General features: G+C 39.6%; 1 protein-coding gene across 8 annotated transcripts in view; it reads right to left on the bottom strand.

The window, feature by feature from the left end:
- The window catches only part of reln (reelin), a 438,322-nt gene that overhangs the window by 395,789 nt on the left and 21,145 nt on the right, over positions 1 to 21,388 (bottom strand). For 7 of the 8 annotated variants that reach the window (XR_008301877.1, XM_026932718.3, XM_034305511.2 and 4 more), the window contains one exon: positions 6,672 to 6,779. Coding sequence is in view for 3 of the 8 variants with exons in the window: in XM_026932718.3 (XP_026788519.2) it covers positions 6,672 to 6,779 (108 nt within the window). In the remaining 5 variants the exon portion in view is untranslated. Of the gene's footprint in view, positions 1 to 6,671; positions 6,780 to 8,991; positions 10,993 to 21,388 lie in introns of those variants that run through there. The other variant, XM_053234672.1, reaches the window with a different exon arrangement.

The raw sequence follows: 21,388 nt of genomic DNA, 5'->3' as shown, positions 1-21,388 counted from the left end.
AAAAAAATAATCAAGAGTCAGAGCCTGGTGCACATCACTGAGCTTGGCTGTCCTTGACATGATCACCACTCAGTGAACAAAGACGGTCCACTATAATACACAAGAACACATCGCAAGACCTACATTTGTAAAAAGTCTTGCTGTACTTCTTCCTTTGAAGGCAGAGTACACAGTATTTTCTCCCAGCTGAGGCTTTGTCTCTCTTGGCAGGTGTTGAGGTGTGCACAGTTGTCACTGGATAGCATAGCCTCTTCTATGCCACCTGTGACCTTCACTGACAGCTGCAACCTCCACTTGTGGCTTCAGCACTCCCAAAAACCACAATAGATCTTGTGGCTCCCATTCTTTCACTGATGGCCAGGTTCTAATGAGGCCGGTAGTATGCCCTGCATGTCACTAAGAGCTGCTTCCTGAGGGGCTTCACATGAAAGAGCCAATCATAACCAGTGGTGCCTTTTAGCTGGTCATTCTGCTCATCATATTTGACACTGCTCATGTACAGGTTCAAGAATATTCCCTCAAATCTGTAGGCTGCCATGACTAAGGTTGTGAATAGAAAATTATGGAGCTTATCCTTTCTCCACAAATCTCAAACTCTTCATGGCTTTATTAGGCTTTAGAAGCCCAGAAGAAGTGTGCGGGGGATCAGGAGCATTTTCTTCTTCTTTGCAACAATAAATGATCATAAATACAAAGTACAACAAAGTACCCAAAATCAACATTAGTAAATGCTATATTGGCTATTATATTTGCATAATAATAATTCTATAATAATTATAGTTAGCTATCAAAAAGCCCATGTTTGTGCATTTGCTGTTGTTTATTACTACATGAAGGGCATGACATAAAACACTTCCCTGAGACATGCTGCACTGCAAAAAATGCAGTGTCATGCTACATGTGGAAAAAAATGCAGTGCCACTACTACCCCCACGTACAAAGCGTAAAAGTGGGGGCGGGAGAGATTACACAATCCCGTTGCTCTCTCTCTGCATGGTCAATCTTGACAAGTGAGGTCTTGTTTGAAAGCTAAATGTTTCTACAAATGGTCGATGTGGGTGTCAATCAAGTAAGACTGACCTAATAAAATTTATAAAATTCATAAAATTTATATCAGCATAGTCAATTCAATAGTGCTATTTTTGAATGTGCGTCACTACAATGTATGGCTAATTACTAAAATTCAGAGGGGTGGGATACCAAAACAGTTAATGCATTTCGAAGATGACACCTGTGATTAATGTGGAACTTTGCTTTTTTTTTTTCTTCAATAACACTGATGGTAATATGCATCATCTGGACATGGATTTTCGAACGGATTTTCGTCTTTGTAGGTAATGAAAGAAGTTAACATTTATAAAAGTCTGATACTGGGTATAAATGTTAGAATCCTATTGTGGCAGCTGTATACTGTGTTTTACAATCAATAAAGCTTTAGTCTGCTGTGTGTTTTATCTCTGTACTAAAGTGATTGTGGAGAGGTGTGAATTATTTGCCCAGCAGGGGGACTCAAACCTCTCCCCTTTCCCATCGCCCTGCCCACCAGCAGCTAAACACAGAGTCACTACACTTCACACACAGAAGGCCAACAGTGTCCTTACTAATCTTGTAACAGACTTGCGGCGATAAAATAATTCATTTGTTTATACTGATTGAAAATGTCAGATAAGTCGACTTCCATTATGCCGGCAGAATGTCGAGCCCTGCGAGATAAATATTTGGGTTCTTTAAGTTAAGAACGATTTGTTCCTTTATGATTCGGTGCGTTTAAGTTCGGCTAGGGAGAAGGCCATTTTGAGCTGTCATTTACCGCCTCACCGTGTACTCTTTGTGTTGAGCCTAATGTACTGAAGCGCACACATTTGTGAACCCACATCATATCACATAAGCACTACTACCCCCGCGTACATTGCTCCCATAATCAGCTTGGTGGCTAGCACTACGGAGCAGCGTTCCAAAGCTACTTGGTTTTGCGCCTCGGCTAAGGTGCTTAGTTTTTTTGAGCTGCATACTCTGAGTGCTTTGCTCCCTGTAAAGTCCATAGAATGTTTTTCTCTTTTTCTTCTCGCATTAAGATCGCACTGATGAGATGGTATCTAAATCAGGATTATTCTTCTACACTAGACTCCTATTACTACACTACATAGAATCCTATTAGATGTTTATTTGAATACTTGCCATCTGATTTAAACTATACAGCCAAAAGTATATGGACACCTGTCCATCACACCTATATGTGGGCCTTCCCCAAATTTTTGCCACAAAGGTGGCAAAATGCTGTAGCATTAAGATTTCCCTTCATTGGAACTAAGGGACTTAGCCCAAATCTGTTCCAGCATGACAATGCTGCTGTGCATAAATTGAGATCCATAAAGACATGGTTTGCCAAGGTGGCTGTGGAAGAACTCTAGTGGCCTGAACATAGTCTGACCTCAACCCCACTGATCACTTTTGTGATGAATTGGAGCACTGACTGCACCTCAGGCCTTCTCGCACAACACCGGTTCTAATGATCTTGTGTTCTTGTCAGGTGTTCACATACTTTTAATCTTTGTGTTTTTCATACTGTACTAACCTCTGCAACAGGCATGTTTTTGCTGATAGCAGAATTTTATCTCAATGTCCATGTCTTGAAATTTCATCCTGTAATTTTAGCTGAAACAGAGTCAACATGGGGCCCCACCATAGGCAGGGCCTTATGCAACCACCCCTTCCACCCACCCTTTGAGGTCCCATCCACACACATATACAGATATTCTGTTTTCAAATTTATATTGGTCCACACAAAAACAAAAACTAAAAATAAATCACATGGATATGTCAGACCAGTGATAGTTCCCTGTGATAATGGAAGCAAAAGCCATGGATCAAGCTCCTTACTCCTCCCCTGTGACAGCACAGGGGAGCTCTGTTGCCCTTGCAATGATGACACTCCAAGACAATGTTAAGGCATACCTCACTATGTTTGCAGCTCGGCCAGTGTGAATGGTGCGTTGCTAAATATGATCTTTAGATCAAACCTATGCTGACTGGAGAAAACCCACTAGAAGTTTGCAGTCTGCCCCCTGAGAGCAGTTTGCTGGTTTGCAAACACAGACACAGGAAACATAAGTCCCCTCAGCTCTACACTGCATACACAATTATTAGGCAAATGGTATTTTTCAGCTTAATTTTATTAGTGATCAAATACAATGGTCTAAGTTGATCCTAATTGTTTACTTCAAATCAAAATAGAATGTTTAACAAAGAAAAAATGAGATTTGTCTTTGTCAGGGGAAATTATTAGCATGCACAATTATTAGGCAACTAAATTTCAATTTTTTTCACTTACTTGTTTATTCTTCGTCTTAAAGTATTATTTAACAACTACCTAACATAAAATAACATAACAATTAACAAAATACAATTTTAGCCCTTCAAAACTATTCAGTGATGAATGTAGCCACCTTTCATTTCAATAACCACGATGAGACTTCCTTCCATTGAATCTTTCAGTTTCTTGACCTGTTCACAGTCAACTGTAGCTGAGGCAGCCACCACAGCTCCCAAAATGCTGTTCAAAGCGATGAATTGTCTTTCCTCACAATTGTCTTTCCTCACTTTCCTCACGCTGGAGAATGGCCCATAAGTTCTCAATATAATTTACATCAGGTAAGGAAGGGGGCCAGGTCATCATTCTGTCAGCTTTGATGCCTTTGCTGGCTAGCCAAGCAGTGGTGTACCTTGATGTATGCAATGGAGCATTTTCCTGCATTAAGATCATGGCCTTCTAAAATGTTGCTGACTTCTTGTACCAGTGCTTGAAGAAAGTGTCTTCTAGAAATTGGCTGTACTGTAGGTTTAGGAGTTTATTTTTCAGTCCATCTTCAACCCGAAAGTGCCCAACTAGCTCATGATTAATGATATCAGCCCACAGCAAGTACCCTTCCTCCACCTTGCTGGTGCTTTTCTTGAACTGGTACTCTGTGCCCATTAGTGATCCACCCATCTGGTCCATCTAGCATCACTTATTTCATCTGTCCATAAAACCTTTGAGAAATCACTCTTCAGGTATGATGCTTCAGCTTGTGAGTCTTATTCAGTGGTGGTCGTGTTTCAGCCTTCCTTACCTTAGCCATATCTCTGAGCACTTGACACCTTGTACTTCTGGACACTGCTGTAAGGTTGCGGTTCTGAAATATGGTGGCACTGGACTAACAGGTTCCTGGTCAGCTCACGTTTTATTCTTCTGAAGTCTTTTACAGTCAACTTGCATCTTTTTTTCTCCACTCATTTTTTGCGACCCTGGTGGGTATTCATTACAAAGCATTTGATTATCCGGTGGTTACACCTCAATAGTTTTGCAATCTGCAGTGTAATGATAGGCATTTTAAAATTTTTGACTTTTCATTCTCAGTTAAATCTCTTTTTTGGCCCATGTTCCTGAGGTAAAGAAGCTGCCTAATAATTATGCACACCTTATATGGGGTGTTAATCACATTAAGCCACACCCTCCCTCATCAAACAATTAAACTTCATCTGAAAATGATTATACCCAGTTAGCATTCAGGTTGATATGGTTAAAAGTTGGATAATATGCATAGAAACAATGATCAGATCACAATAATGACTTGCCTAATAATTGTGCACACAGTGTACTTCCACTCATGCAAGCTTCATGGACGAAGAAGCCACTGCAGCCAGTAGCTATGTGTGGACCTGTGCCCCTGCTGCCCATTTGATTGCCCAGCAGACCACATGCTCAGCATTTCGTTTTCCTCTTTCTTCCCCAGGGCAGTGCAGCTGATCCCCAGAGAACTGGATCAGGGCCCAGGTAGGTCTGTTGTGGCCTCAAGGACAGACTACCCCAAATGAAGATTTGTCAGGTACTCTGGCTCCCACCATTTTAATCGCACACAGTCACATGTGGTGGAATCAGTCTGCCATTAAACCATCAGAATGCTTTTGAACTTCAGTTCATTCTGTTGTTAATTAGCTTATCACAGGTTTCATTCTCTGGTGTTATATATACATACATATATAATGTATATAGTATGTATATAAATAGTTTATTTACAAGATGATGTTAGAAGATGTCCAAATATTCTCCCTAGAAAAATCTTGATTTCTCTTACCCTGAGCTGAGGAATGGAAGCAACAGTTTTTAGGGTTGCCCATCGTCGCTTTTGAAAATTATAATATATTTGAGTCCATAAGGAATGTGATTCATCCCGTATTTTCAAACACATTTTTTCATACATACACATGTCTTCACAGTGGTCAGAATAATGTAACAGTGAATAAAATCAAACCATTGTCACAAGGAATAAGATCATCAGTAATATGGGGAAGAGAATAACAGGTATGCTCTGTCTGAGATTGTAAATGTCATTATTGCCCTGGTTATGGAGACTCAGGTGCCTGTTATTTTTCCACACTGAAAGTGGCAATCCTAGTTTCAGAGCACCAAGCAACAAAGAAGCAGAAAAATACAAGTCTGTACTTCGCTCTACTCAGTAGGGAAGGAATCAGTATGAGTTTCTGTAATTTTACATCTAGAGAGAATGAATATGAAACCAACTATGAAAGCATCTTATCTAAACTTGATAAATATTTTGTACCTAAAGTCAAGATCATCCATCCTTCTGGACCAGTGTGTCCAGAAGCCTGGAGAGACTGCTGATGAGCACATCAGAAGCCTGCATGAGCTAGCTGAGACATGTGCCTTCATAAACGTGGAAACAAAAAACATCTGTGACAGCTTAGATGTTTATACTGGATAAAGAACAGTCTGAAAAACTACTGTTCATGTCTGACCTAACACTCAACAATGCAGATGAAATTGTTAGTCAAAGCAAGTAAAAGTGAACAAAGAGCTAAGGCTAATTCACTGTTAAATGAGGTAGCTCCAAAATGTGCAACAAATTTTTCATTCACAGATTATAACAACAAATACCAATTTGCAGAACATAACTTTATTCAGCTCCTTTATTGAACTACTTTTTTCTATGCTCAAATATTTTGGACTTGTTTCAAGTCTTTTTGTTTGGTTTTTGAGATGTAGTTAGGTTGGGAATTTTGCTAAAACTTGGCAACCCTCACCACAAGCTTCAGAAAGCTATTTTTTAAAGATCAAAATTAAAGTAGAAACCCCACACTTTCTCAGCCTTTTTGGTTTCATCCAGAAGGAGCCAAAATAATAATAATAATAATCTGCCTATTTCACATGTTTATTTGTTTAGGACACATTATTGTTAAATCCAAATAATAGTTTCATATTTTGTTACACTCCTACCATAGTGGCTCTTAATGTGAATAGCCCTTTGCTCAGAATTATATTCATGGGAAATTTACACTATGGAAAGCTATTTTGTGTGACTGTTTTAAGGTAGCGGTCTGTTCCAATATTATCACAATATATGATAGTATTAGAACTGACCATTGATTTCTGGGATGCTCTTTTTGGGGTAACCAACATATTCTCAGTACTTAAACCCAAAATATCATAAAAATGTCCTACTTAGTTTGTGACCCCCTTAGTTCCTCAGTTCCTCTATACTCATCGATCAATTTAATAGATACAACTGTATACCTAGCCATTCATTCAGTTAATCAATCAGCAGATTGAATCATGTGGCAGCAGGGCAATGGATAAAATCATACAGATACCAGAGCTTCAATTACAGACTTACCAAATCCAAGCGAAGCAGGAGGAGCGATGGGTACTGCTTGGACAGTGGTAGAGGTATAAAGACCAGTGACTAGCAAGCCATCGAAGAATGAACTAGTGGAGATGGTCACTGCAGAGAGAGATGCACATAATTAGTAAAAGAGGCCAAAGAGGTAAACTAATATATATACGTATATATATACAGTCAGGTCCGGAAGTATTTGGACAATAACAGAGTTTATGTAGTTTTGCCTTAATACACCACCACAATGGATTTGAAATAAAACAATCAAGATGTGATCGAAGTGTAGACATTCAGCTTTATTTTAAGAGGTTCCACAAAAATATGGCATTTACCATTTAGGAATTACAGCCATTTTCAACAAAGTACCTCAATTTTCAGGGGCTCAAAGGTATTTGGACAAAGTGACATAATTGTAAAGATAACCATAATTTTAATATTTGGATGAAAATCCTTTGCAGTCAATGACTGCCTGAAGTCTGGAGCCCATGTTCTCAAAACTCAAATTCTGAGTTTCCTCCCTGGAGATGCTTTGCCAGGCCTTCATGCAAGTGAAAAGCATGCTCTATTGGGTTGAGATCAGATGACTGACTTGGCCATTGAAGAATATTCCATTTTTTTACCTTCAAAAAGTCTTGAGTTGCTGTCGCAGTATGTTTAGAGTCATTATCCACCTGCACTGTGAAGCAGCGTCCTATCAGTTTTGTAGCATTTGGCTGAATGTGAGCAGAGAGTATAGCCCTATACACCTCAGAATTCATCTTGCTACTTCTGTCAGCAGTCACATCATCAATAAACACCAGTGAGCCCGTTCCATTGGCGGCCATACATGCCCATGCCATAACACTGCTTCCACCATGTTTGACACTTGATGTGGTATATTTTGGATCATGAGCTGGTCCTTTCTTTCACCATACTTTTCTGTTCCTATCATTCTGGTACAAGTTAATCTTGGTTTCATCAGTACAAAGAACATGGGAGGCTTTTTTAGATGTTTTCTGGCAAAGTCTAATCTGGCTTTCCTGTTCTTGAATGTTACCAGGGGTTTTCACCTTGTTGTAAACCCTCTGTATTTACATTCATGAAGGTGTCTCTTGATTGTAGATTTTGACAATGATACCCCTACCTTCTCCAGAGTATTCTTGACTTCTATTGATGTTGATGTTCCTTGGTGAAGAAAAACGATTCTGTGATCCACCACTTTAGTTGTCTTCCGTGGTCTTCCAGGCTTTTTGATGTTGTTAAGCTCACCAGTGCTGTCTTTCTTTTTAAGAATGTACCCAATTGTTGATTTGGCCACACCTAAGGTTTTTGCTATCTCTCTTATAGATTTATGTTGTTTTTTTCAGTCTAATGATGGCCTCCTTCCCTTGCATTGAGATCTCCTTGGTAGCTCCAGTCAAACAGCTGCCAAATGCCAACTCAATACCTGATATCAACTCCAGACCTTTTATCTGCTTCATTTGTCTTGAAGTAACGAGGGAATGGACCGCACCTGGTCAATTAACTTCTTGTCAGTCAATTGTCCAAATACCTTTGAGCCCCGGAAAATGGGAAGTAGTTTGCTTAAATGGCTGTAATTCCTGATTGTTTTATTTCAAATCCATTGTGGTGTATAAAGGCAAAATCACAAAAACTCGGTCATCGTCCAAATACTTCCGGATATATGATGTATATGTTCATTGAGTGTGTGTGTCTCAGTGAGATAGAGAGAGAGAGACAAAGCAGAGGATAAGGCATCTCAGGGTGTAGTTGTTATTGCACCATCCCTTCATGGATGAACACCCTAAAAATTTGCGACTAATCTGACAGCTGAAAAAAAATACAAAATAACCTTCATGTACACACCTGATTTCAATTGTACAGTTTTTACAATTAATTACACAGATTTCTCAATCCAGAGTTCATGTTTTCAAAACTCTTTGCACAGTTCTCTTTATCTCTTTATGATGTATATGTTCATTGAGAAAATACAAAATAACAGCGCAGCACAGCATATTTGCAAGGCCAATACTTTTGTTTTGGTATACACTAAATATATTTCGATTTGAGATCAAAAGATGAATATGAGACAATAGATCAGAAGTTCAGCTTTCATTTCCTGATATTTACCTCTAGATGTGTTAAACAACTTAGAACATTGCACCATTGGTGACACACCACCCAATTTTTAGGTAAGTAAAATATAGGAACAAATAGTCTTAAAGCAAATTAAAGTAAATAATACTTAATATTTGTGTGCATAACTCATGCTTGCAATAACTGCATTAAGCTGGTGACCCACTGACATTACCACACTGTTTCATTCATCGTTTCGTACCCCAGCTTATCTTGTTTGTTTTGGGGTTTCTCCCTTCATTTTCCTCTTCTGGAGGTGAAATGAATGCTCAGTTGGATTAAGGTCTGATGATTGGCCAGTCTGTTGCAAAAAGGATATAAGGTGTGATGTGAATGAAAACTTGTGGCCAAATGCAGAAGACAGAATTGACTAGCATTGCACTGATAAGTGATTCACTGAATTTCATTCACTATCAAACTGCTTTATCCTTGCCAGGGTTACAGTGTATCTGGAGCTTATCCAAGGAACACTGAGTTCAAGGCGGGAATACACCCTGGAGGGGACGTCAGTCCATCATATGGCACAATGCACACACACATTCACATGCTCATTCACCTCTGGGGCAATTTACTGTAGTATAGCCACCCTCCCTGCCAGGAGGTGGGAGGAAACCAGAGAACCCAGAGGAAACCCATGCAAATATGAAACCCATGCAAATCTCTACACACACATGAACCCAAGCTCAGGATCAAACTAGGGACTAAAATTGAGGTTTTAATTTTAATTTTTCACTTATTTGAAAGATTATGATTTTAATTTCTAATTAAAATTATGGATTTAAAGGGATGTTTTATAAGACTAATCATGTAATGAGATTTAAAGAGACTGATTAATTTATAAGACTAATTTAATTTACAGTGAAGCAATTATATTGCAGGTGTATACTATGCATTTCTAGTGTTTCCTTTATTAACAGACCCATTTCCCCTACATCTTCCAAAAACTCCCCAATGGCAAATCTCTTTCTCCTACCTGCAAGTGCCAAGTGTAAATTTACACACTAGTCCTTAGGTTCTAAATTGTGTTCTAACTCTGATTGTAAAAGGATCATACACAAATTCCACCAACACCTTCCTTATTCTTCAGTTTCATCTTTGGCATCTGTATGATTAAACTTGCATCTGGTCGGAGCATGTGTAAATTATAAATAAAATGTAAACCCTATCTGGGAATCAAGTTAGAGTTTTGGAAAATGCGTCTAATCAGTTTTCAAATATAGAAGCCTTAAGGAAGGGGTTCTCAAACTTTTTGGGCAAATAGAATAGATAGGCATGTGACTTGAGTAACTAGTTTTTTTAGTAGAGGTAGATGGTTGGGGATATTTTGTCATTTTTTTATTGCTGAACTATGCTAGTGCCATGTGTCAGTATAGTGAAAAGACTAAAATAACCTGCACTATTAATTTAAATGTGGCTTGTCTGAATCTGATTACCAGGAGCATTTCAAAGTATTAGCACACATACTGCATCTTAAATATTTCTAAAAATAATTTGTAAATTAAATGAATGAAATGAAAGATGAGATTGTGAGTTTCTCTTGTGACCCTATTTGTAAAATAAGCGACCCCACATGAGGTTGCGACCCCTAGTTTGAGAGCCACTGCCATAAGAGTTCTTCTGTAGTCCCTATGGGAATTGCAATAAAAATTGATGAATAGGGAAACTTCAGTGAAATTTGTGTACACTTGTTTAATGAGCCGAACATACACACACACTTAAAGCTAGTAAATAAAGTCTTTATAAAAGACATTCACATCAATGGAGGATGCTTAGAAGGACTTTGTAGGAAGTAATAAATTAAAATGCAACAATAATTCAGAAAGGATTATTCCTATGAAGACATGAGAGGAGAAACCTCATCCTTACATCATGTTGGAATAGCAGCTAGACATTTCAAAATAGATCTATCCAGCTGTCATTGCCAACAGAAGTCTTAGAGCTCAGCAGTGTGGGCACTTTGAAGAGACCTCTTAGAATTCTTCTCCACACTCATGCACATAAACTACACATACTCATTGTGAATTCTTTTGTATTTAGCTGTCAGACTTCAGAGTCTACACTGCAAATAGTGTTATCTTGGCAAGTGAAAATATCTTGAATATAGTCAAATCTATTTAGTATTTCCAATTATACAATTGCAAAAAACTGAATATGTGACTATTAAACAAATTTCTAGATATTTTTTTATTAGTTTCACACTCGAAATATTCTATTCTATTGGCAGATAAATGTTCCCTAATTTTAAATATTTATTTGTAAAAAGAAGCAAGATTATTTGTCAATAGTGTAAGAAATTTTTAAGCTAAAAATGTTAGAGCATCTAAAACCAGATTGAATAATATTTGTTTTAGAATCTCATAAAAAATATAATTTTTGCAGCATAGAACAAGCAAGCAAGCAAAACACACACACTGAATGTCTACTACATTCTAGCAAGATCAATGCAGAACACTACTCCAAATTTTTGATTACTGCAGTAAATGAGGAATTACCTGCTAATCAGGGTATCTATAGATGTTTTGAAAAGTCCTCAAAATACAATGCTGAATTATACAGGTACACTAAATGCTACAAGACCAAGTTTCAGATATTTATTTCTAAATTTACACTATTCAAAAAGTATAGTTACAGTTTTTTTATTTGGATACACAGTGTAACTGAGTGAATACACCAAATTGATTCCTTATGCTAAAATCCCATAATCAAACAATATTCTTTCACAATGATAAACATTGCTTTCTCATTGCTTCAACATAGTTTTCAGTTCTGCTGCATTCATTTTGCAGAATTCTATACACACTACTCAATGCGCTATGTACTTCTCATTGGGAACATAGCTGTTTCATTTTCCTACCCATTGGAGTCACCAATCAGAACTCAGTGTGCTAATGAATGAGCAGCTTTTGAGAAATGTTTGTTTTGAGGCTCATCTCATTTTGTAAGCTACTTAGATTTGTGAACAACGAAATATACATAAATTGCTTATTCAGTGGCTGTTTTTATGGTCTTTGTATTTTGAAAAAGAATGCTTTGTGTTTTGGTATACAGTGTTTAACTTGGTGGCTGGTGTGTGTACATATCTGCTTTGTGTGTGTGATTCTGACTGGATTAGTTGGCTGTAAGGCATGTGTGTAGAGTTTTTTGAATGAAAAGTGAGTTTTTCCTGTTAAGTGCAAGATTTTAAGAATAGTATGTGATGTATTGAGATTTGTGGTTGTAGTTGTGGGAAATGTGTGTAATATTTGGGGAAATGTGTGTAACCAAGTTCATACAACCCACACAAATCAATGAAAAATTCTGTAGAGTATAACAGCAATAATTTCAAATGAATGAATCCAGTGTCAAAAAAATCTGTCCCTCTCAGGGGTAGCACAATGATGCAGTGCACAGCATTGTTAGGAAGCTGGGGTCAGAGCGCAGGATCAGCCATGATACAGCACCCCGAAGCAGAGAGGGTTAAGGGCCTTGCTCAAGGGCCCAACAGTGGCAGCTTGGTAGTGCTGGGGCTTGGACCCCTGACCTTCTGATCAGTAACCCAGACCCTTAACCCCTGAGCCACCACTGCCTACAATGCCAGTGCAGATGTTCTCCCTTGTCCATGTGGGTTTCCTCTGGGTCACCATGTTTCCTCCCACTGTCCAAAAACATCTAGTTGGGTGAATGATTATTGTAAATTGCACCTAGGTGTGAATGAACATGTGAATGTGTGGTGCCCTAGGATGGGCTGGTGTCTCTTCTGGGGTGAAATTTCTTGCATTGCACCCAGTATTGCCGGGATCCACCAAGATCAACTGCAAGCCTAATTAAGATAAAGGAGTTACTAGAAACAAAAGAATGAATAAATGAATGAATGCTCTGTCTCTGGTCTGGTGGCCGCATGACTTTGTCTACATTACACAAGATGTTTCCTATTTCAAAGGCAGCGCAAGAAATAAGCCACGACTCAGCAGAATTTCTTGTAGGTGAATATTGCTGTTGGCCATGGCCATTTTAGTAATCATTTTTGTGTTAAATAGTAGGCTACTAGAGGGCAATAATTTTATATGATACTGTGAAGTATTTTCACATCACAGTAAAAATATATACTGCTCTTACTGTATGTTGAACTACAGTATTACAGTAACCTGCATAAAGTATGGCGACCACTTTGTTTTCACCTAGCAGCTCCATGTCGTCTGTTGGAAGTGGGTGCTGGCAGTATGGTGCTGAAGCATTGGTGAACCTTGTGGTGCTGGAGCAGTTCATCACCAGACTGCCAGAAGGGATGGCGGAATGGGTCCAATGCAGTCATGCATTGATGGATTTGGGCTGTGATCAAATCTCAATCCAACGCCTGATTTAAGGTGAGACATTGGATGTAGCCTGAAGGAGGAATGTGAGGTGTGTGCACAGGGACATTCAAGATTATCTGCTACTGCCCATCACTATATATGTCCAGGATCAAAAGCATGGAATGGAGGCAGCAGTTATTCCTCCCCTTACCCATCCATTTATTCAAGGGATGAATTGGCCATATATTCAGATGTGTGGGATATGTACAACATTAGCTGGGGAGGCGTTGCCCAGGCCATTGACATAAGCTCTGCTTCAGGGAGATATGGGGGCTGGGGAGGGAGACACCCACCCACTCTTCGCGAGGATTCCCCAAAAGAGACATGAGACAACACCCTGAGGTGATGGTCAGTCTAGCCAAACATTGGCTCGATATTTTTCTATTCTTAAAGAAATATTGTATAAAGTGAGGCATGGCACTGGAAGAAAGGAAGGGATAACCTAGTTGTTGGTTCCAAGGAGCCACAGGGAAATGCCTTTTTTAATGAAGCTCATCATAATCATATGGCATATCCTCTGAGCTGCAGCAGTGCAGAATTATGTTTGAGGTTTGTAATTTTTGTTGAGTTGGATAGCAAAGCACTGAAAATCACTCCAGGGGAAAGAAAAAACTTGAAAAAAAGATGTGCTCTCCAAAGCCTGCCTCCTGTGTCCTCATTACCCTCTGTGCCAACTAGGGTGACAGAAAATGAATTCTACAAACTATCACTGGATTCACCTAATTTGAGCTAAATCAAATATGTTTCAGATACTAGGCAAATTATTATAATTTTTTTTTTTTTCTTGGCGATCCAACTATCAAGTTATATCTGATTCTGAGATTATAGGCTGGTGCCCTGGTCAACAAAGGTATACTTTTTAGTGAACACTATACTGCTGCCAGTCCAAAAAATTGACTAGTGTAAATAGTGGTGAGCAGGGCCGGAGTGGGACTCATTTTCAGCTCTGGAGTTTCATGACTTAGACCGGCCCACTTTAGTTCACGACTGACTATATTAAAATAATGTAATTAAAACTTCAGTATATACATCTGCAATAGTGCACTGTTATCTACAGTCTTGTAATTCATTGTATTTTTCAAAAATATCATCATTTCCAGTTCAGTGCTAATACAGTAGCCTAAGTGTTGCTTCACAGTGAAGATTTATTAGAACAGTATTCTTTACAACACAATGTAATGTTTAACAGTATCCAAATCTATTTTCTGTAAGAATTAGTGTTCATAAATATCCAAACCTTGAAATATCAAATAATTATAAACATAAAAATTTAAAATAAAATTTAAATAAAATGTATTGCACTTTCTAATGACACTATCATCTCTTTTTCCTTTGCATAAATCAGGAAACAGCTGCTTTACAACTTCAAATATTGTCAGCTTATCTGTGTCTTCTACAGTGAGAGCATCAGTCTCTTGCATGATACAACTGGGTCCTGGCTCTGCTTCTGACACTAAATGAAATTTTAAAAATGGCCATATTTCACCTTTGCGCTTTTTATTTATATCCATTTATAGCTCTTATTTTTTTGCTCGCATATCACCAACAATTTGCATATCTTTTTTTTTTTTTTGAGCAAGGTACCGCTGTCGGGATAGTCGAAAGATAATTACGTCATCATTAATCTGCAGGCTGCACTAGTCTGCGAGTGGCACTGCGAGACAATAATAAATAAAAAGACTGGGGCTGCGGTAAAATAATAAAAAAAAAAGTGGGGCTGTGGTAAAATAATAAATAAAAAGAGTGGGGCTGCTGCACGTGCAGGCAGTTTAGAACAACATCCGTATTTCAACCCAGTGGCATGACTACACTGGCCCTCATGGTCAAAAAACAGACCAGCCCACCGGGAATCCTCCCGGTGCTCCCGATTAGCCAATCCGGGCCTGGTGGTGAGCTCCACCCAAGGGCTTGAAACTGATTTCAAAGGAGTTACCTCCTGGAACTTCCCAAAATAAAAGCATCTGCTCCATAGCCATCTTCACTTGTGATGGTGATTTGTTTGTGCAGTGGTAACTTCCCCAAGGAAGGGATACCTTATAACTTTGAATTCTTCCAATTGATTGAATTCTTCTACCCTGCTTGTCAAATTCTGAGCAGCTGCCATTCATATGCCATCATCCCACCCAAGCCTTTTTCTAGATCCCATTTCCCAATTCTAGAAAGAGGTCTGTCTTGGATTGTGAGCTCAAAGGTATCAGACTAAATGCACCACTGCACACCCAGTACTCTTTCCTTAGGAAATATGATTTGGTCCAAATCCAGATCTTTCATGTCTTTTGCTCCTCAGGTATCACAGCAAGCACACTTTGTCTGTTACTTATCCATTTTGTTAGTTGAAAGCCACATTTACTGGAAATAGAATGTTTTTTTCTCAGCAACAGACACAAGGCAGTCATAAAGAAAAAAGCAATTCAAGACCTTGTATAGTCTGTCTTTGTCAAATTGCTCTTTATTGTCTTCTGCATACTTTCTAATGGCAGATAGCACAGCTTGCCGATAACGTTGATCCAAAGATATGCACAACTATTCTAAAATCTTGATTAAGGTTGCCATCTGGCCAACAGAGGAATCTTAGCAGATCTGCATCTTCTGCTGATACCTTCTCCTAATGAAACATGGATTCAGTATCTGCCATGATCACCAATGGTTCCTTTCTGAATCTGGTTATAACACCAATCAGGGAGCTAGTAAGATCTGGTACCTGTAGAGGTTAAGCTTTAAGTGATGTTGCCTGTAAAAGCTGCTCCTCAAGTGAAAACAACTCATATTTTTCTTTTTCACCATAGTGTGGAATATACCAGACCTTTCCATCACTATTTTCCAAGTCTTCTGTATGTACTCTCTCTCTCTAATGGAAATAACATCACTCATGAAGTCATTGTAATCACTGTGATATAAAGAGTCTTTCTTGAATCTCCTTTTTTTAAAGCACAGTGTTCAGCAAACTTCCCTTTGTTTGCCATATTAACCGCATTTCTTAATGGTAAACTGCTGCTGCCAAAGCTCATATAAATTAAAAACTGAAATCTTGTTCGCTCTTACCTCTGTAAACAATCCCCACTGCTTTCTCCAATGGTCCATTCATGGTCCAACATAACAATGGGCCTCATTTATCAAGCTGGATACAAATTATTGTTCATACAAGCATTTACAAAAGAAATGTGTAAATTTACATGTAACAAGACTAACTACTCAAATAGCTACTCAAACTGTCAAATTACTCGGCAGAATCTAATGTTCAAGATGATCAAGATCAGATTTGCAAATAACAAGTGGGGCAGAGCTTGATATACTGAAACAGTTTTAACCGAGGACTGGTTGTATGGATCAATATGAAACTTGAAAGGCACCTTCAGGCCATTGTTATGAGGAGGTGTGCAAAGTTTGCAGTTTAGCTGTTTTTCACGAACTGAAAGCTGAATTTTGGTGTTCTGAATGGTTCTGCTAATCTGTAACTGGATTTTAATTTCTATTGGGTTAATCCAAAAACATGGCTGCCTTCAGCCAAATGGCTTTTGGGAAAGTTTTAAACAATTTCAGACATTTCAGACTTATTAAATTATGTTCATCGTGGAGTCTTTATTGTACGTAACTTGGCCACTGGGGGCAATCTTTGCTGAAGGTACCTGGACCCTGATAATTGTCACTCTTGGCTATGTTTATGGGTCCAAGCACCAAAGGTGCTGGGTGTGTGTGAGTGGGTGTGTGTGTGTAAGTGTTAGGATTTTCCTTCTTCTTACTATTATTATTTTTCTGCCTTAAAACAAATTGTGCAGACCAAACCATAAATTGAGGGACATGAAACTTTCAACAGTTAGAACTCCCTCTTGATACTCAGGCAAGTCAGATGGGCCCAACTGGCCCAATAGTGACACTAGAGCTCAAATGTGTATGTTTTGGTCCATATCTCATGAACCATGAGTCCAATAAGCAAAAATATTTTTTCCCACTAATTCCTTGGGTTCTCCCAAAAAATAAAGCCTCAATAACCATGTAGCTCCCTGTGAAAAGCAGGGCTGTCTAGGCCCAATTCGGAGGTGTGGTGGTTCTTCCACCCAAAAAAACAACCCTCAACCCTCGCAGCAGCATACGCAGAGCAAAAACCTTGTGAGTGTGTGTTCTGTAACAGGGTGTAGCGATTGACATACATAGCGTGTTTCAATCTGGGAGCACTAACAGAGTTAGTCAGCTCTTTAGTGAGTAAACAGGGAGAATGTGAACTGTTTAGGATGTATGTACACCAGTGCTGCCATTACCAGCAGTGACAGATTGCTCTGTTGCAGATCACCACCCTCCTCTCCAAGCCACGAACTGGCCAGGATTCTGGACAGGTAGTCGGCGATGACGTTTTGTCGATCTGGCTTATGGCTAATCTTGAACCTGAACGGCTGTAATGCCAGGTACCACCTTGTCGCTCTGGAGTTACGATCCTTCATTGTATGGATCCAGGTCAGGGCTCCATCATCTGTCTCCAGATCAAACTCTCTGCCAAGTATGTAATATTTCAGGCTGTTGAGGGACCGCTTGATGGCAAGACATTCCTTTTCCATGGTAGAGTACCTGGTTGCTCTTGACAGCAGTTTGTGACTTAGGAACAGAACTGGCCGCTCTTCTCCTGCACTCCTTTGCACCAAGACTGCTCTGAAGCCAGCAGCAGATCTACCTGTACCAGAAATTGTTGGTTGAAGTTGGGACTCTTCATCAATGGACTGCAACACATCTGGTCTTTCAATCTAGTGAATGCCTCCTCACAGTCATTAGTCCACTCTATGGGGTTCTTGGCCACCTTACTTAACAGGTTAGTGAAAGGTACTGTAGTAGTTGAAATGTTGGGAATGAATCAACGATACCTCACCACCTTCTTTTTTTTTGGCCATTCGCCTCACCATTGCCTAGATTGTAACCATGCTAGCTTGTCTCCTGTCTGGCCCACTCACATTTTGCCACATTCAGGGTTAGTCCAGTCTTCTTGAGGTGGTCTCTCCATGAGCTACTTTAAATAACCACATCATCGAAGCATGCAGCCAACCACTCTTCACAGCCTTGGAGAACTTGGTCTATTAGCTGCTGGAACATTGCAGGCACCCCATGCAGCCCAAATAGCAGGCCATAAACTAGAATAAACTAGCAGCATCTTGAATGCGATGTAGGATCTGGAGTTCTTGTTGAGGGTTACCTGCCAGTATCCCTTGCAGAGGTTGAACATGGTGATGTATCGTGCCTGGCCTATCCACTCCAGCAAATCATCTATTTGTGGCATCATGTAGGTATCAAATTTTGATTGGGAGTTCGATACAGAGTTGCTACTGACCATGTTTCTTCAGGATGATGATTAACGGACTGCTTCACTCACTGGATGACAGCTCTATCACTCCCAGCTCCCTCATGGTCATAATTTACGCATTCAGTGGCATTACCAACCTTTCTGGGATACGGTAGGGTCAGTGTCATGATGGTGTGGTGGATGACATGTTGGATCAGGCTGATCCATCCAGGCCTCTGAGCAGGGATGGATAAGACTGTTTGATAAGCTGCTGCAATTCAGCCCTTTTGGCATTGGTCAGATGCTCCAGGCTCATCATTGCTGACTGCCTCAATATTCTTGCTTCCGGGTTCCTCATCCTCACCTACCTCCACCTTCCAGGTCATCAGAGAGGTTTTAATGTCCCTGGCTGGCTCCTCCTTCCACTCTTTAGGAGATTAACATGGGTTGTTTCTCAAATTGAAGTCCTAGTGAGGCTGCATCCTAATGAGACTGCATCCTTCCTAGAACAATCCTTTTGAGGCTAGACTCCTCCTCAGCATTGAACGCTAGAATGAGACAGCCTAGTAAGTCCGCATGGCTACATTATGGCTACATCATGAAGGTTTCCGCCCCCTCAGTCACAGCACGAAAACTGTGAAAAGAGAACAAGCGCTGTTGAAGATGACAAATGTCATATCTGTACTGATCCTCTACTTTGTAGAAATGGAGAAAGCCACCAGGAGGTTGCACTTGTGTCGCTTTATTTTCAGTTTCAGCAGTTGACCTACAACATGACTATAGCCAGACAGCAATAAGGTACACTATATTGCGAAAAGTTTTGGGACGTCTGTCTTTACACGCACATGAACTTTAATGACATCCCATTTTTAATCTGTAGGGTTTAATATGGAGTTGGCCCACCCTTTGCAGCTATATCAGCTTCAACTCTTCTGGGAAGGCTGTCCACAAGGTTTAGGAGTGTGTTTAATTTTTGACCATTTTTCTAGAAGCGCATTTGTGAGGTCAGGCACTGATGTTGGACGACAAGTCCTGGCTCGCAGTCTCCGCTCTAATTCATCCCGAAGGTGTTCTATCGGGTTGAGGTCAGGACTCTGTGCAGGCCAGTCAAGTTCCTCCACACCAAACTTGCTCATCCATGTCTTTATGGACCTTGCTTTGTGCACTGGCATGCAGTCATGTTCGAACAGAAAGGGGCCATCCCCAAACTGTTCCCACAAAGTTGGGAGCATGAACGTATGCATAGAGCACCTCCTACTGTTCATTTTACAGAACACATAAAAGAAAAAACGTATTTCTGCTTAACATATAATATTAATAATTAACAGTTTGAGCTAAAAATAATATATTCAAGCTTAAATTATATCATTCTCTTTTACTTTCCCTTAGGGTGTTATATATGAGATCTGCACTGTATGAAAACCGCCACAAAAATATAATGGTATTACATTATGGTAGTATTATGGTGAATTGCTAGTAAAACCATAAAATGTTCTTTATTTTTCCAGGACCGAAGCCATAACAGTAATGCCATAATATTTTTATAAGTAGTGTTGATTTTTTGTAAATATAATATTGTAATACTTTTTAAAAATAATATAGAAACAATAATTTTTTTTAAAAAATTATATTAACTAAATTTATATAGTGCAATACGGTGAATACGAATCATATGACAACCGTCTGTGGTCTCCCAGTGGTTTTTAACATGGGCAGCATTTAATTTACAACAAAACAAAACATAACATGAATGCCTTCATCTCCGAAAACATTTTTGGTCTTACATTTCATAACAAACTCAGGGGAGCTCAGGATTCAGCAAAAGGTTGTGGATGATTGGAGAATGCGAAGGATACACTGATGCATCCTTCAAAATCTGCCGAATGAAAGCCAAGAAACATGGATGCATGTTCTTAAGGGTCTGATTAAGCCCCTTGACTAAGCCAACAGTGTGAGGGTGATATGGACTAGTTTTGATGGCTGTTATTCCCAGCTGTCAGTCTAGTTGCCTCATCAGCTGTAATCCCCTGGTGAGTCAGGATCTTGTCAGGAGAACAACTGGTCTCTGATGATTTTGGCTGTTGTAATGGACTGAAGTGGGAAAGTTTCTGGGTACCTGGTGGCATAATCACAGATAACCAATATATAAAGACGACCCACACTACTCTTCTCAAGTGGCCCCACAATGTCCATAGCAAGCCGCTGGAATGGTACAGAGATCACTGGCAGGGGCTGTAGGGGAGTTCTTGCTGACCGGTGCAGAGCACTGGTTTTCTGGCAGATGAAGCATATGGTGCAGTATGTTTGGACATCAGTATACATGGATGGCCAAGTAAAACGTGAACTGATGTGTGTATGCCCAGTGCATGCCCAGAGACTGCCCAGTGCAAAACAAGTGGTCGGCAACATGTAGGGACAACCAAACATGTAACATCATTATTTTGCATATATAACACACCATTCACAACAACATACTTCTCATCACATAAATTAGACACATCAGGTTCATCAGCTTTGTCAAACAAAGATTTCAATGATACATCACTCCTTTTCAACTCCCCAGTGTTCTCTGGGATCCTCAAGCCACTGACCTTGAGGCCTTCCATAGAAGTCTCTGGGACTGGAGCACCCAGATATTTGGTGATATGCCATTGTCACCGAGTTTCCTTTGGGCCTTTGGTCCCACCTTGTAGCAGAGTATCAGCCAAGTCTGTCAATGGCTGCAGACCTGCCTTAGCTTGAGCCCATGTAATAACAGGACAGGCAACACTGATATGGGTATTGGCAAAATTGGCAAAGTCAGCATCACAGTCTTTGATAGTATGTAACAGCTCAAATAATACAGGCAAGTCTTGTCCCAGAATTATGTCAGCTGGAAGATCATCAACAATGGCAACATTCAAAACATTTAATAAGTATGGTAATTCATTTACATATACTGTCACATCTGCCTGGAGATACGTCTTCACATCTGCATGTACACATTGCAACATGATAGTATTTTT

This window comes from Pangasianodon hypophthalmus, chromosome 6 (assembly GCF_027358585.1).
Source record: "Pangasianodon hypophthalmus isolate fPanHyp1 chromosome 6, fPanHyp1.pri, whole genome shotgun sequence".
Lineage (NCBI taxonomy): Eukaryota > Metazoa > Chordata > Actinopteri > Siluriformes > Pangasiidae > Pangasianodon > Pangasianodon hypophthalmus.
The sequence above is the reverse complement of the archived record's forward strand: the minus strand, read 5'-3'. Positions and strand labels throughout refer to the sequence as shown.